The 13,987-nt window shown below is 46.7% G+C and overlaps 1 protein-coding gene across 1 annotated transcript; it reads right to left on the bottom strand.

Annotated features, from left to right (window-relative positions):
* Positions 1–609: 609 nt before the first annotated feature.
* On the bottom strand, positions 610–13,366 carry LOC122425555 (gastrin releasing peptide). The gene is made up of 3 exons (XM_043444032.1): positions 13,091–13,366; positions 6,175–6,399; positions 610–812 (listed from the first exon to the last, which is right to left on the bottom strand). Exons 1-3 carry the CDS (start codon positions 13,227–13,229, stop codon positions 775–777), a joined length of 402 nt encoding a protein of 133 aa, XP_043299967.1. The 5' UTR covers positions 13,230–13,366; the 3' UTR covers positions 610–774.
* Positions 13,367–13,987: the final 621 nt, after the last annotated feature.

The raw sequence follows: 13,987 nt of genomic DNA, 5'->3' as shown, positions 1-13,987 counted from the left end.
AGTCATCTCAGCTTACAAAACTCTTGAGGAGAATATCAGTAACATCGACAAAATACCTGGTCATGGTAAGGACTGTGAAGATGGGAATTATTACATGATAAAGAAGGCCAGCTTCTATGTTCATCCTAGCCCATCTGCTGGTAATAAAGCAAGTCTGAGCTTCTAGTAGTGGCATCTATAAAGGATTCTGTGGCTTTCAGGGGGGAAAGCTAAAAATTCAGCCCGCCTTCATCCATAAGCACCAAAGTTCATTATCAAGCTGTTTGTTTCCTTTTTGCTGTTGTTTTCTGGGGTTTGTGTGTGTGTTTGCGCCCTGCAGCACATGGGGCCTTAGTTCCCCAACCAGGGATCGAAACCACGCTCCCTGCATGGGAGCGTGGAGTCAACCACTGGGAAGTCCCAAGCTGTTTGTTAGTCTCAGTGCTAATCACTGCCTCTTATCTGGAACTGAAATAAGAGAACTGCCTGCCCTTTGGACAATGTGTTTAAGCTTTTATTGTGAATGGCAACAGGTTGGGGACTGGAATCTAATAGCCTAGATGTAAAGAACATTAATTAGAAGACTCTTTACGGACAATTTTTCACAGCAAACAAGTTCAAACCAGAAGATGCTGCTTGAAAATCATGACTTTAGTCAAAGTTGAAAGGTACAAGAATAGTTAAGTATTTTGCACAAAGGAAATTTGTTGATGATCCAGTAGAACTGATGCCCATAGAACGCAGTTTCTTAAGGGTTTTGTTTTGCTTCTTTGAGGGAGGCGGCTATCGTCATTGTCAGTTCAGCTGGGGGTTCATTCCTTCATGCTGAGAACCTGCAATGAAGAGTCCACCAAGTTAAAAAATATTAGAAAGAGTTAAGCAGACGGAGTTAGTGATGCTGAAGTCTAATGCTAGAAAGTAAATCCATTCCCAACAAACCATCACTTGGGAGCTTGGTAGAAAGGCAGATTCCTGGGTCTACCCCAGACCTACTGAACTGGAAATACTGGCAATGGGACCCAGTGATCTGCGATCTCACAAGACCTCCAGGTGACTCTGAACACATTAATCCTTAGAACCACAGCTGTCTCCCAAGAGGGAAATTAACTTCCTCTTTTTGGGAAGCCACTATATTTTCAGGTCTTTTTGTTACATTAGCTTACTTTATGCCCTGATGTGACTACACAGATGTAGTCACATATATATTTTCACAAAGTTTTCTGCATATTCACAAAGTTTTAAGGAAACTTTTCTTAAAAATGTATCTTATTGAAACGTAATTGATTTATAATGCGTTAATTTCTGCACTCTAGCAAAGTGATCCAGTTACACATATATATGCATTCTTTTTTCCTGTTCTCTTCCATTATAGTTTCTCACAGGATATCGAATACAGTTCCCTGTGCCATACACCTGTGTTCATCTGCTCCGTGTGGAACAATTTACTGCCTCTGCGAATCCCAGACGCCCAATTCATCCGTCCCCCACCCCCTCCCACCCTTGGCAACTACAAGTCCCATCTCTTTGTCACTCTGTCTCTGTTTCACAGATAAGTGCATTTACACAGGTATAGTTTGACTAACATTGGAAATGTAAATGTATTATTTCCAGGAATTTGCTACTAAAGTGGCAGCTGGATGGGGGAATTGCTAGAGAATGTGGAATCTTAATTGCTACTTTGCTTCTCTGGCAAAGCCTCCTTCCACAAGTCAAAGCTAGCTCATGAATTACACAATTACACATTATAAACCCACGACTGTAAATGGCAGTCGTGTGGGCAACTTGGGAAGAGGAGCTAATGTGGGTTTCTGCCAATTCTACATTGCTTGTGGCTGGCTTGTTGTGGCTTCTGTTCAAATTAGCTAAGACTGAAGAAAGGATGAGTAGCTTTGATTTTAAACCACTTGTTTTGTTCCCATACAGCACCCTTTACCCACTGAGATGAGAAAACACTTTTCATCCAGACGAGAGCTTATTACACCTTCCCAGATTCTCCGGCAATTCAGGTTCCCCAGCATCCAGACCAGCCATTTGTTCCTAATAAAGGAATTACTGAGATTCTCAGGTCAGTTATTACCTGCTCAGGGGCTCGATTGTTTTGACCAGGTGATAATGAAGCCAGGGCCTGGGGTTCAATTCCCACACAGGCCAATTAGCTTTGCTTTCCTCCAGGAGGCCAGGTTGCACTATTCAGGGTCACCAGCCTGCCTGAAGATGCAGCCATACACACACACACGGGGTCAGCCGAGGTCAAGCCGCATGGAAGTCCCCGGCGTTGGCTCAGAATATTGAATCTGAGAGTTTGGCTCAAGAGGATGGAAGTAAAGTGACAATAAAAAGACAAATTGTGTAACCGAGGGCAGGAGAAGGGTCCATGGTTAGGGGTAGGAAGGAACTGTACTTGAGGTGGGGGCCGGCTTCTCTCTGCTCCTTCATATAAATGGTCAGGGTAATCAGAAGCTTTTTAGTTATTCTCAATTGTATGTTGTTTTTATGATATTTGGCTACCTTTAGAGCATTTCACATATTAATAAATAAAGTTATTCCCTTTGCTGATCTGATGGAACAGTCAGAGCAATCCCTTAAAGGTGAGGGCAGGGACTTCCCTGGTGGCGCAGTGGTTAGGACTCTGCACTTGGAACGCAGAGGGTACAAGTTCCATCCCTGGTCCAGGAACTAAGATCCTGCATGCCTCGTGGTGAGGCCAAACTAAATTAAAATAGTACTGACTTAAAAAGAAAAAAAATTTTTAAGTGAGGGCAAATTTGTACGTTTACTTTCTTTCCATAAACACTCCTTGCAATTCATTCTCCATGTCCCTTCTCCCATGTCAACCAAATAAGAGAAAAAATGCTAGGCTGAAAAAAGAAGAAGAAGAGGAAAAAAAAAAACCAGTGAACTGGGTCCAGATTACAAAAGGAACCCAAAGACCAACCTCAACATTCACTGAAACTCAGGACAAACCACAGCCACCTCCAGGATTATGGATTAGATTCTGGGGCTGAGCTGAACACTTTCATGTTATAGAAACCATAGGGTAAAAATTGCATTAACTTTTGTGAGAAGGGAAGAGTTAAAAGATACAGGTTTAACCTTGAAAAATTCCTGGCCATAATTTCTAATAAAGTTCTGGATCCTGTTGGTCATGATATACTATTCTAGGTTCAGTGCGCCTTTATACAAATCTTTTCCTGAATCAAGTAAATATCTTTGTCATGAAACATAGGAAGATGCTCAGTTTCAACTACAGGTCTGGGAGGTTTGGCAACAGGACTTGATGCTTTATTCCTAAAATGGGAGAGGGGAGCATGTGGATAGTTTTTAATTTTAAGAAAAGTCCTGCTGTTAATTCTGATAATGCTTGGCTGAATTGTTAAACTTCTTCTAACACTGAGAGATATAAGGATTTCTAATAAAATGATTCTCTTGGTACTTCCTCTGTGTAAGATAATTGTAGGATGTTATCAATTTTTGTATCAACATACTTTCATTGAGGTGGAGTTTCTAAAGCAAGAGAAGTGATCAACTGTTTTGGTCTCTGCAAAGACTAACTGTTGAATTTGTCTTTCATGCTGCTGGGAAATATATCCAAAAGAATGGGACCAGTGTGTGCAATAGCTAATTATTCAATCTGAGGTGGAATTAAATGAGATGGGCTTTCTGAAACTGTAAAAAGAGGAACGAAACGAAGCATAAAGAGATGTAATAGAAAAGCAGGGCCTGATTAGAAAAAGATGACTTTTTCAGCTCACACTGCATATTGATAAATATTGTCCCCTTAAAACAGTCACTCTCTGTAACTGACCACCCAATCCATCGTATAGTAATGCCACTCAAAGACCTTTTTGGAGCTATTCTTTTGCAATTGCTTTTGAAGTTTACAGAATGTCCTTCTGAAGATGGCCCAAAAACTTTGATCCTTGAGGGAGGAGTTGCACTTTTCCAAACATTCCAGAGTTATGCAGAGCTAGGTTTGGGGGAATAAAGCAACTCAAGCAGATGTTGTTGCTTGAGTCAAAATGAAGCACTGTGGATTAATAAGGGAGGATGTGGTGTGTCTGCCCGTGTGCTCAGTCGTGGCCAGCTCTGTGCGACCCCACGGACTGTATAGCCCGCCAGGCTCCTCTGTCCATGGGATTCTCCAGGCAAGAATACTGGAGTGGGCTGCCATTTCCTTCTCCAGGGGCTCTTCCCAACCCAGGGATCGAAGCCAAGTCTCCCGGGTCTCCTGCATTGGCAGGCGGCTTCTTTACCACTAAGACCCCTGGGAAGCCGGGGTGGTATTCTATGAATGCTCTGTGAGGGTAAGTCCATTTCAGTGTTTGCTATTTTAGAGGGTTTTACCATGGTGATCACGGTTAGTCTTCTGACCACGGAGAAGGCCCTGCTATTGGATATCCACCCACGGGAAGCAAAGCACTTGACCAAGAATAGCCCCAGGCCAGCCAGGGCCCAAGAAGTCAATCACAAATCCCCAAAACCCCCAGAGCCACGTGATTCATTAGCAGACACGGGAGCTTATATAACACCGGTGTGGACCAGGGACTCAGGCCCTCGGGGCTCTGCACAAAGTTGGTACTTATTTCTGTATCGGTTGATGTAATCCAGATTTTCTTTCTGAATAAAGGCTTTAGAAGAGACTTCCTCTCCAGGTGCTTCATGCAACAAATAACCTTTTTTTTGTTTGCATTTAGAACAGAGAACCCACAATAGACTGATGCAGAAAGGCTGTGAGACCAGCCAAGGCCTGGCCGCGCCAGCCCGGAGCCTCTGCCGAGGGGCCTCCAGTCGGGGCAACCACCACGAGGGCTCCCCAAGGTCTGCGGGGGAAGCAGCAAGAGGGAAGGCTGCCACTGCCCCCCGAACCCTTCATTTCTAGGATCAGCAGGACCATGCCTCTCCTCGAATGGCGGCAGACTGTCCAAGGCGGACCGCACTGGCTTCTCCCGTGAAAGGCTACATGGCTGGTCTCCAAGTATCCTCACCTTTAAAATGGAGAGAGGAAGAGAATCTTCCTGACTCTTCCTCCTAAGACTGCTGTGAGCATCCACTCGAGGAAATGGGTAGAGGTAAGCTCTTCTACCCAGTACTTGGATTATGGAAAATACTTACTAACACTAGTGGTTATTATCCTTTTTAATTAATTTTTTATTGGAGTATAGTTTATTTACAATGTTGTGTTAGTTTGGCTATTATTATTAGGATTTTAATGATTACGTTTGCCTTTTGTCATAAATTTCATGGAAACTTCTTAAAAGTTAGCAAGACATCTCATTTTCAGTTGCCCTGCTTTCTTCCTATAAATTTTACTTTCTCTTTCATCTTGTTTACTGTCTTTGTACCTAACAGTGCCAATTTGGTATAAATCTTTTCCTCTGTCCTCTGTAAAATCACATACAGAATGAGTTAGTTGACCTGAGATATTTTCACCAAGTTTTAAAATATTCGGATGAGACTCAAACTAGGTAAATTCGAAACAAATATGAAGGGTTACGAGCTTGCATCCGAAGTAGCAAACAAGACTGCTCTCTTGCAAAAGGCTCTTCCACTAGTGTTCATCAAAAAGTAAACATATCTTGGGACTTCCTTGGTGGCCTAGGGGTTAAGAATCCGCCTTCAAATGCATGGGACGAGAGTTTGATCCCTGGTCAGGGAACTAGGACCCCCATGCCAAGGCTAAAAGTTCACATGCTGCACCTAGAGATCCTACATGCTGCAACTAAAGAGATCTGCAATGAAGATCGAAGATCCTGTGTGCTGCAGCTCAGACCCAGCGCAGCCAAGTAAATGAATCTTTAAAATGTATACACATGAATAAACATATCTAGAGTTCCACAGGAATCAACTCAAATAATCTACGGCCTCATGATAAAAATATTGGGGAAGGATGTGGTAGATTACAAAACCCTACCAACGCACAATTGCTACCAAAACTCCTAAACAGGAGTTCGATGTGTTAGGAGGAAAGATGATTGATGACGTCGAAAAGAAAAGCTAGCGTGGGGACCGGCCACGCGTCCTCTGAGTGTGTACAGCGTCAGCCTGCAGGAGCCGCTGTGAGGAGCAGCTTTGTCCTTCCCCGCGCAAAGACTTCCCCTCCTTCCAACTTCCCCACGCGCCTTCCACTCCCGTCCCAGCCCACCTCTCCCGACCTCCACCTCCCCGGTATGTTCACTGTACCCCTGAGTCTCGAACCTGCGTCTTTGAAGTTGCTGACGTCCTCTGAATCCCAGGCAGGCTGGTGAAAGCTCAGGGGCTCCTGTGGAGGTGGCTGGTGGCCTTGGGCCGCCTTTGCTTGTAGGAGGCTTAGCAAGGTCTTTGTTGCTTCTTCCCACTGGACGTACTCCCTCAGCTGTTCCTTCAGGCTCTCCTCCTCCTGAAGTTGTGGGGAATCTGCTCTTTTTTTTCCCATTAAGTGTCCTGTTCAAAAGCAGAATGGAGAAGGAAATGGCACCCCACTCCAGTGTTCTTGCCTGGAGAATCCCAGGGACAGAGGAGGCTGGAGGGCTACAGTCCATGGGATCACAGAGAGTCGGACACGACTGAGGCAACTTAGCAGCAGCAGGAGCAAAGCAGAAACCATACAGAGCCAGTATTTTATAATAACTGGAAATGGAGTCTAACCTTTAAAATTATGAGTCACTATCTCGTACACGTGTAACTTACATAACATTGGATGTCACTTATACCCCAATTTTAAAAAAGGATGTTCAATGACACATTCGTAAAAAATAAAATAAGCATATACTCTGGTTCAAAAAAAAAAAAATACCCAACAAAACCAAAAACAGCATGCCACTAATTTAACCCAGGGGAATGAATAAACGAGAAATTAAAAAAGGCACCAACTGTGTTTGTGCTTCTTCCTCCTAAATGCAATATAAATTGCACTTTATTAGGAGGAGGAGTTAGTTTGTAAACAACTGACAGATTTTGCTCCCAGCTCAAAATCCCTAATGAATGGACAGAATTCAGAACCGCAACTCAGGAGCCCTGGGTCTGGTCCCTCTGCTCACTAGCCTGGTGACCTCTCTCAAGGCATATAGCACCCCAGCCTTCAATTTTATCAACCATAAATGAATGTGTTGGGTCACATGACATCAAAGGAGCCTTCCATATCTAAAATTCTTTTTTTTTTTTCATATCTAAAATTCTATCACCAGTTCTGCCTGCGTAGAATTCTATTCCCAGCTAAAGGATGGCATTTGAACATCTTCCCCAGTCAATTTTGAATTTCTCCTGAAAAGAAAAGTCTCCATGCTCTTCTTTGTGTGATTAAAAAGGTGTTGCTTTCCTCTTATCTGTACCAAAGGAATTTTTCATTTAAGCTTCCTTAGAATTTTAGCTGAGACTGAACCTAAAATTGCACCTAGAAATTACAGTTTGTAATGAAAAATAAGTTGAAGACAAGTTCTGGCCAATGCATTTCAGCCACCAAGATGCAGGATTTTTCTCTAGGAGGTTAAAATGGTCACAAAAGTCTATCAGTCGCTCCAGAGATGAGCATTTGCCACAAAAAACAAATAAAAGTTGCTATGCAAGAGGCCAAACCACTAAAAACATAAAAATTCATGTACGCAAATGGGGTTAGCCATAGGATCAGAAGGGGTATAAAATTTAACGACTGCATTCCTAACACTTTAGCCCATGGCTTAAATATACTCACGGTATCTTATTTACTTTCTTCGGTTGATTTTCCTCATTTCTCTGTAATTGGATTTTGTTGTTGTTTAATTGCTAAGCTGTGTCCAACTCTTTTGTGACCCCATGGACTGTAGCCCCCAGGCTCCTCTGTCCATGGGATTTCCCAGGCAAGGATACTGGGTTGCCATTTCCTTCTCCAGGGGATCTTCCTGACCCAGGGATCAAACTCTAATCTGCATTGCAGGTAGATTCTTTACCAGTGAGTGACCAGGGAAGTCTGTGTAATTGGGTTGCAGAAGACTTAATTTCTCACATTAATAAAACTATGGTGCATTTGATTTAAAGTTCACAAGGAAAGAGCTCTTTGTGGCTTTAGTGTTGACTGGCATTAGAAGTATGTAAGGCAAAGACCATGAAAAAGGTATTGACAGACCCCGAGACCACTTGAAATGGAAGGAGGCTCCTTCCTAACAGCTCTGTCTACCAAGAGAGAAGCCCAGACCTTGACTTCATTGCTTGTGTGTGTGACTTACAGTCCACAGGATGTTTAAATTTGGACTATTTCATTTGACCCACACCCCAATCAGTTTGATGAAAATGAGGCTTGCCAAAGGTCACACATGTACAAGTAAAGATTCTGGGATTAAAAGCAGCTTGCAGTCCCGACTCTACGGTATTATACGGCTTTTCAAGTGTCTTTGAACTTCCTAAGAATAGAAGGCAGTTAGAAATCATTGTGGGGCTTGGAAATAAGGATAAAGTTTACAAAAGGCTTTCTAATGTCATCAAAAGGAATGGTGATCATATATCACTATGTCATGACTCATTATGTAACTCAGAAAAATTGATTCTGTGCACATTGGGAAGCCTAAAAATGAGGTTTTCCTGCATTGTAGTGTGAGCTTTGCCAAGTCGCTTAGGGCCTGACGCTTCACACAATTTTAAGACTCGATTGAGGACACTGTCCCAAGTGAGGGATTGGAGTCTTGAAAGGCTGGCTCCCCACTTATCTGCTGGGTGACCTTGGTGTCTGGACATGCACTAAATAACCTTGCCTTCAGCCATCTAAACGATCATGTTGCACAACTTCCCAGGAAGTAGCAAGTCACTTGGCTTTATTAATATGGAGGAAATTGAATCATGATAATGGGAAAGCAGGGTTAGAATCTGATGCTCCCAATAATGACCTCGTGGCTCTTGGTCATTGCCTGTCATCTAGTTAGGATCCTGGAAATGAGAAAGGCATTATTGGCACTGAAGCGGAGGGACAATGGAGATGTTTTTACAAAGAAGGACTTTGTTTTTGTCATGCTTGAATAATTTTGTGACTTTTCTAAAATGGAAGGCTAAAGCAGGCCTCCATTCTTTGGGTGATTTAACGTAGACTCTTGGGACTTTGGGGGCTTCCTGGGTGGCTCAGTGGTAAACAATCCGCCTGCCGATGCAGGACACACAGGAGATTCAGGTTCGATCCCTGGGCGGGGGGGAGGAGGAAATAGCAACCCACTTCAATATTCTTGCCTGGGAAATCCCCTGGACAGAGGAGCCTGGCGGGCTACAGTTCATGGGGTCGCAAAGAGTCGGACACGGTGAGCCTAGCACATAGCTACACACAGCTACTGGGACCCTGTACTGAATTTCAGTATTTGCCATTTTGGTGGCTGGGTGTTCAGACTCCCTTCCCCAGACCACAGACTTTTTTACCTTTCTAAGGAAAGTGCATCACCTATAACATCCCAGGGAAGCACACATCCCCTGGGTCCTAATGCACTACTTAGCTAGCTACCGTCAACCAAATAATCGTCTCCATGACAACATGGATGATATGCCCACTTCCATCTCTTCTCTCATCATCATTTGTTATGTGTCCATATCACATTAATGGAGATCTCAGCAGAGACAAAAGACAGGCACTAGAAAAAAATAAACCCTCGCTGGGGGTGGGAAGGTGGGTTTTATCCTTTTTTATCACTTAAAAATATCACTAAAATAGCAGTTTTGCAAGAGAAAAGAATTTTCTTGAACTGCAAACTTGAAGATTATCCTAACTTCAGACAATATCTATTAAGACAGAAAGTGTTGAGTATAAGAGCTGGTTTTTCTTTCTTTTTTTGGGGGGGGGGGGAGTGATACTTCAGCCGTGTTTCACAGTGACCGCTGCAGAATGTAAACCATTCTGCAGCGGGACATTGGTGTTTGGAGTTGAACCTTCCATGGCACGCTCGACATCAGAGTCAGAACCATGGCCAGAAACACTTCAAGGGCACAGAGGGGAGAGGCCCCAGTATTAGTGCTGACCTGTATTTTCATCACACAGAAAACATTTCCATGAACATCAAGCCAGGTAAGAACTGGTTAAGTTTTTAGTCTGTTAACTTCCTCTCCACGGCCACATCACGTTCCTCTCAGCTGGAAGAAGCAAATCACTTAACAAACCTGCAAATTTGGGCTGACAGCTTCTTCACAGTCAGCGGTATGTGGCTTTCGTTTGCTTTAATTAAAAGCAAACTGCATGTCTTCAGTGATTGAGGAGGACAGGCATTTACTTAGAGCAGAAAGCTCAGTTTAAAACCTAGCGTGTTATTCATGCTTGTGAATGCTTGCAGGCCAATAGAGGGCACATCCACCCAAAGCAAACTTCTTTGCCACTGCAGGAAAAGTTGAGTCACTTTCAACTCAAATGTGATTCTCTACATCACTTCCCTCTTTCCCTTCATCAACTCTGCACAACTCTGAAAAAGGAAGATGAGTGTGTTTGCAAACACAAAATAAGACAATGTGGGGTGCCGCTGGTCAGTACTCTTTGGAGCTGGGAACAAATATACGGATACCAAGAGGGAAAGAGAGGGCAGGAGGAACTGAGAGCTTGGGATGGACACAGAAACACTGCTGATATTGTGCACAAAATAGACAACGATGAGAACATGCCGTGAAGCACAGGGGACTCCACTTAAGGCACCGTGGTGGCCTGAGTAGGAAGGAGCTCCAAAAGGAAGCGGATAATGGATACGCACGGCTGACTCACTGTGTCCACAGCAGAAACTAAGGCGGCTTTGGAAAGCAAGTATACTCCAATAAAAATTAGAAGGGCATTTTTATTTTTATTTATTTACTTGTATTTATTTGGCTGTACCAGGCCTTAATTACGACACATGGGATCTAGCTCCCTGACCAGGGATCAGACCCGGGACTCCTAAGTTGAGAGCATGGAGTCTCACCACTGGACCACTAGGGAAGTCCCCAAAATTAACCTTTAAAAAGAAACAACTTAATTATAGCTTTCCTGCTAGCTCTCTTGTCCTGCTTTTGGCCTTCAAGGGTTACCTAACGATGAGCCTTTTTAGTACAAAAACATGTATGAGGAAAAAGAGGCTAGAAATCTGGAGGTTTCCACCTTCTCAGCCCATTGGCTGCTGGCCAGACTAGGCAATGACCACTTGATCTAAACTCCCAGGAGCCCTTTTTCAGTATTGATAGGGACAGATTAAAGGGACAAAATAGGTAATTAAATAGTTAACCCTACTAGGGGATTGTAAGTAGGAAAAATATGGGAGACTCCTGGAAGTTCACAATTACTCAAGAGAGCAGGTTTGCTTAATGACAAAACCAAGCAGGCTTGCTTACAACAAAACCACACAACAGAAGTATGAGACGTGTCCCTAAACAATAAAACAATGGTGGCGTGAGAGCCACATCCTGCCAGTGAGCTCGGTAAGTTAATGGTCCTTAGGACATGCTCTGGGGACACACAAAAAACAACAGTTTGTAGACCTAGTTTGACCACATAGGGACCACAGAACTCCCCTCCCCAACCTGGAGGAGGAGCTGATGGTGGAAGCATGACCCTCTACTCAAAGCAAAGAAGCTCTTCTCCCCCTCCCTGTTTCTCCTTTGATCATGAAACCGTAGTCCGGTAAGGTCTCAAGGTGCAGCATTTCTCACTGGCCAACCTGTCAACCTCACAAGCAGCCTTTTATAATAAATCACTTATTATCTATCTCTTTGCCTCTCCCTGAATTCTTTTCTGCACTAAGACATAAAGGGCCTGTGGAACCAGAGGTCTTCAGAAGCCCCCAAACACACCCAGCTGGTTCAGTATCAATTCTAGGTTTGGCTTCCTTAATACCTTCCAAGACTCCTTCTCTCTGGGTGTGCAGGGCTTTTCACTCATCCCCATCTTTCCTTTCTATACCCGGCTCCTGGGCTTCGCTGTCCCTCAAAGATGACAAATACCTTCCTGTCTGGGGTTGAGGACTTGGCAAATGATTCCTTAAGTAGTCATGAAAACTATGCTATTGCAACCCAGAGCTCTCCATTTCTCTGCGGGAACCCTACACAAGGCACCGGACCTGAGCATCTGAAGTTCTAACCTCACACTCCACGCCCCCCGCCCCCATAACGCACCCTAGTCTTCACACAGAGATGCTGTAACGCCTCTAAGGGTTGAATTAGCAGGTATCTTTCCAACACACCCTCCCACCTCTCCTAAGTAGATGACTAAGGAAATCGTGAAACACGCCGCCTGACATCTCTCCAGGGATCGACTGGCTTCCGGGGAAATGCTGGGTTATTGTAGCTGGCTGTGGTGTAGAGGGGAGGTGTCCGAGCAAGCCGAACGCTTTGCATTGTTTGCCAAAGCCTCTGCTCCGCACGGCAGAGGGCTCCGGCGTGATGTCGAAGCGGCGGGGTCGCTCCGGGCGGCACGGGAAGGCAGCGAGCGCGCGCTCCGCGGCCCGGCGCCCAACCCGCCTCGGTGCCAGGCCGGGACCCGCACATCTCCAAGCCGGGAGAGCCGGACTTACAGGCGGAGGGGCAGGGGGAAGGAGCGAGGTTAGAGGGCGAGAGAGGCGGGGGAAATTAGGACTCTGGGGACAGAGACACGGGATCCGCGTGGGGACCGGGTGATTCCCCGAGCGCAGAGCCTGCTGGATGGAAAAAGGGAAAAGAGGCAAAAGGGCAGAGAAAAGAAAATCGCTTCAAGGCAAAAAAAAAAAAAAAAAGAGTGAGGAAATTCAGGCGGGCCCCAAACCGAGGTGGGATTCAAGCGCTGAACGGATCTGAAAGGCGGGGTGGGCGCCGCGCCCCGGGCCCACACCTGTGGCTTTGTGAAGCGCAAAGGCGCAGACACCGGGCTGGACCAGGGCTCCGGGACGCCCTGGGGACCCAGATCCCTGAAATTGTTCGTGCCAGACAGGGTTGTGATTAGGGTGGTGCAGGGAGATGCCGCGGAGAGTTATCTCTGGGATTTGGAAGCGCTGCGTGCTGGGTGGGTGTCCTGGGGAGAAGGGAAGACAGCGGGAAGGACCGACGGCCTCCCTGGATGCTGAAGGGCAGGGTGGGCGTTTGGGTCGAAAGGTCGGAGCAAACCCAGCCCCCCAAGGCCGAGCCGCAGGAACGGCGGGAGATGCGGAGACGCGAGCCGGCGGCCGGCTGGCCCCGCAGGGACTCGAGCGCGCGGGACACTCACCGACCGCCCAGTGGTTGCCGCGCGTGTACATCTTGGCCAGCGCGGTTGCTCGGCCAGCCGTCACCGGGGCGGCCGATCCCCGGGACACTAGGCAGAGGACCAGCGCCAGCAGGACGAGCGGGACCTCGCGGCCGCGCATGGTCCCTACGGGAAGCGTCCGGAGCGCCGAGGCGAGGCTTGACGGAAAGCGCGTTCTCCCCGCGGAGGCGAGCCGAAGACCCGTAGCTCGGAGGAGCGCCGCCGCCGCCGCCGCCGCCCGCCTCTGCTCCGGCCGCCGCCGCGCCGGGGCTTTATATGCAAGCCCGGGAGGGCGGGGGGGGGGGGGTGGAGGTGGGGGGCTCCTCCGCCGCGGCCCAGAGCGCTCTGACGTCTCCCTGTGGCGAGAGCCAGGGCGCTGGGCCCGCGGTCTCCGAAAACCACCCATCTTCCCGCCCAGGGGTGAAAAGGCGGGATGTATCCTGCGCACCTCTCTCTTTCCCGCGTAGACCCGCCCGCCTCCCCACACTGGACTCCTTTCCACCCACGACGCGGTCGCTCCAACACAATATAGTGAACCCCTCCTTTCCCAGCCCGTCCAGGGCGCCTCCTGGCTAGCTGCCTTCGGATCCAGCAAGGGGGAGCAAGGACGCGGCCGCCTGACCCCGGGGGCGAGGGGCGCGGCAGAGTGAGGGCCGTAGAGAGGGGTGAGCGCGGAGGATGGATATTTTCAGGCCGGGCTTTGCTGGAGGGGATTGGAGCCCGAATTGCAAAGCACTTTATTATTATTTTTTTTTTTGGCAATTTTTTTTTTTTTTTGGAAAGCACTTTTTATTCTCAAACCTTTCCCGCTCTGGGGACCACCTCCCTCCTCGCGTCCCAGCCCACGAACCTCCAGACCTTTGCCTCCCTCCTGCAGAG

This window comes from Cervus canadensis, chromosome 23 (genome assembly GCF_019320065.1).
Source record: "Cervus canadensis isolate Bull #8, Minnesota chromosome 23, ASM1932006v1, whole genome shotgun sequence".
Taxonomy (NCBI): domain Eukaryota; kingdom Metazoa; phylum Chordata; class Mammalia; order Artiodactyla; family Cervidae; genus Cervus; species Cervus canadensis.
The sequence above is the reverse complement of the archived record's forward strand: the minus strand, read 5'-3'. Positions and strand labels throughout refer to the sequence as shown.

Excerpts from the sequence above, each read along its gene's own strand:
- LOC122425555 (XM_043444032.1), bottom strand. The coding sequence starts at position 13,229 with ATGCGCGGCCGCGAGGTCCCGCTCGTCCTGCTGGCGCTGGTCCTCTGC. Across the intron at positions 6,400-13,090 it reads CGGCAACCACTGGGCGGTCG|GACACTTAATGGGAAAAAAA; the intron begins GTGAGTGTCCCG and ends GCTTTTGAACAG. Across the intron at positions 813-6,174 it reads CAGCAACTTCAAAGACGCAG|GTTCTCAGCATGAAGGAATG; the intron begins GTTCGAGACTCA and ends TCTTCATTGCAG.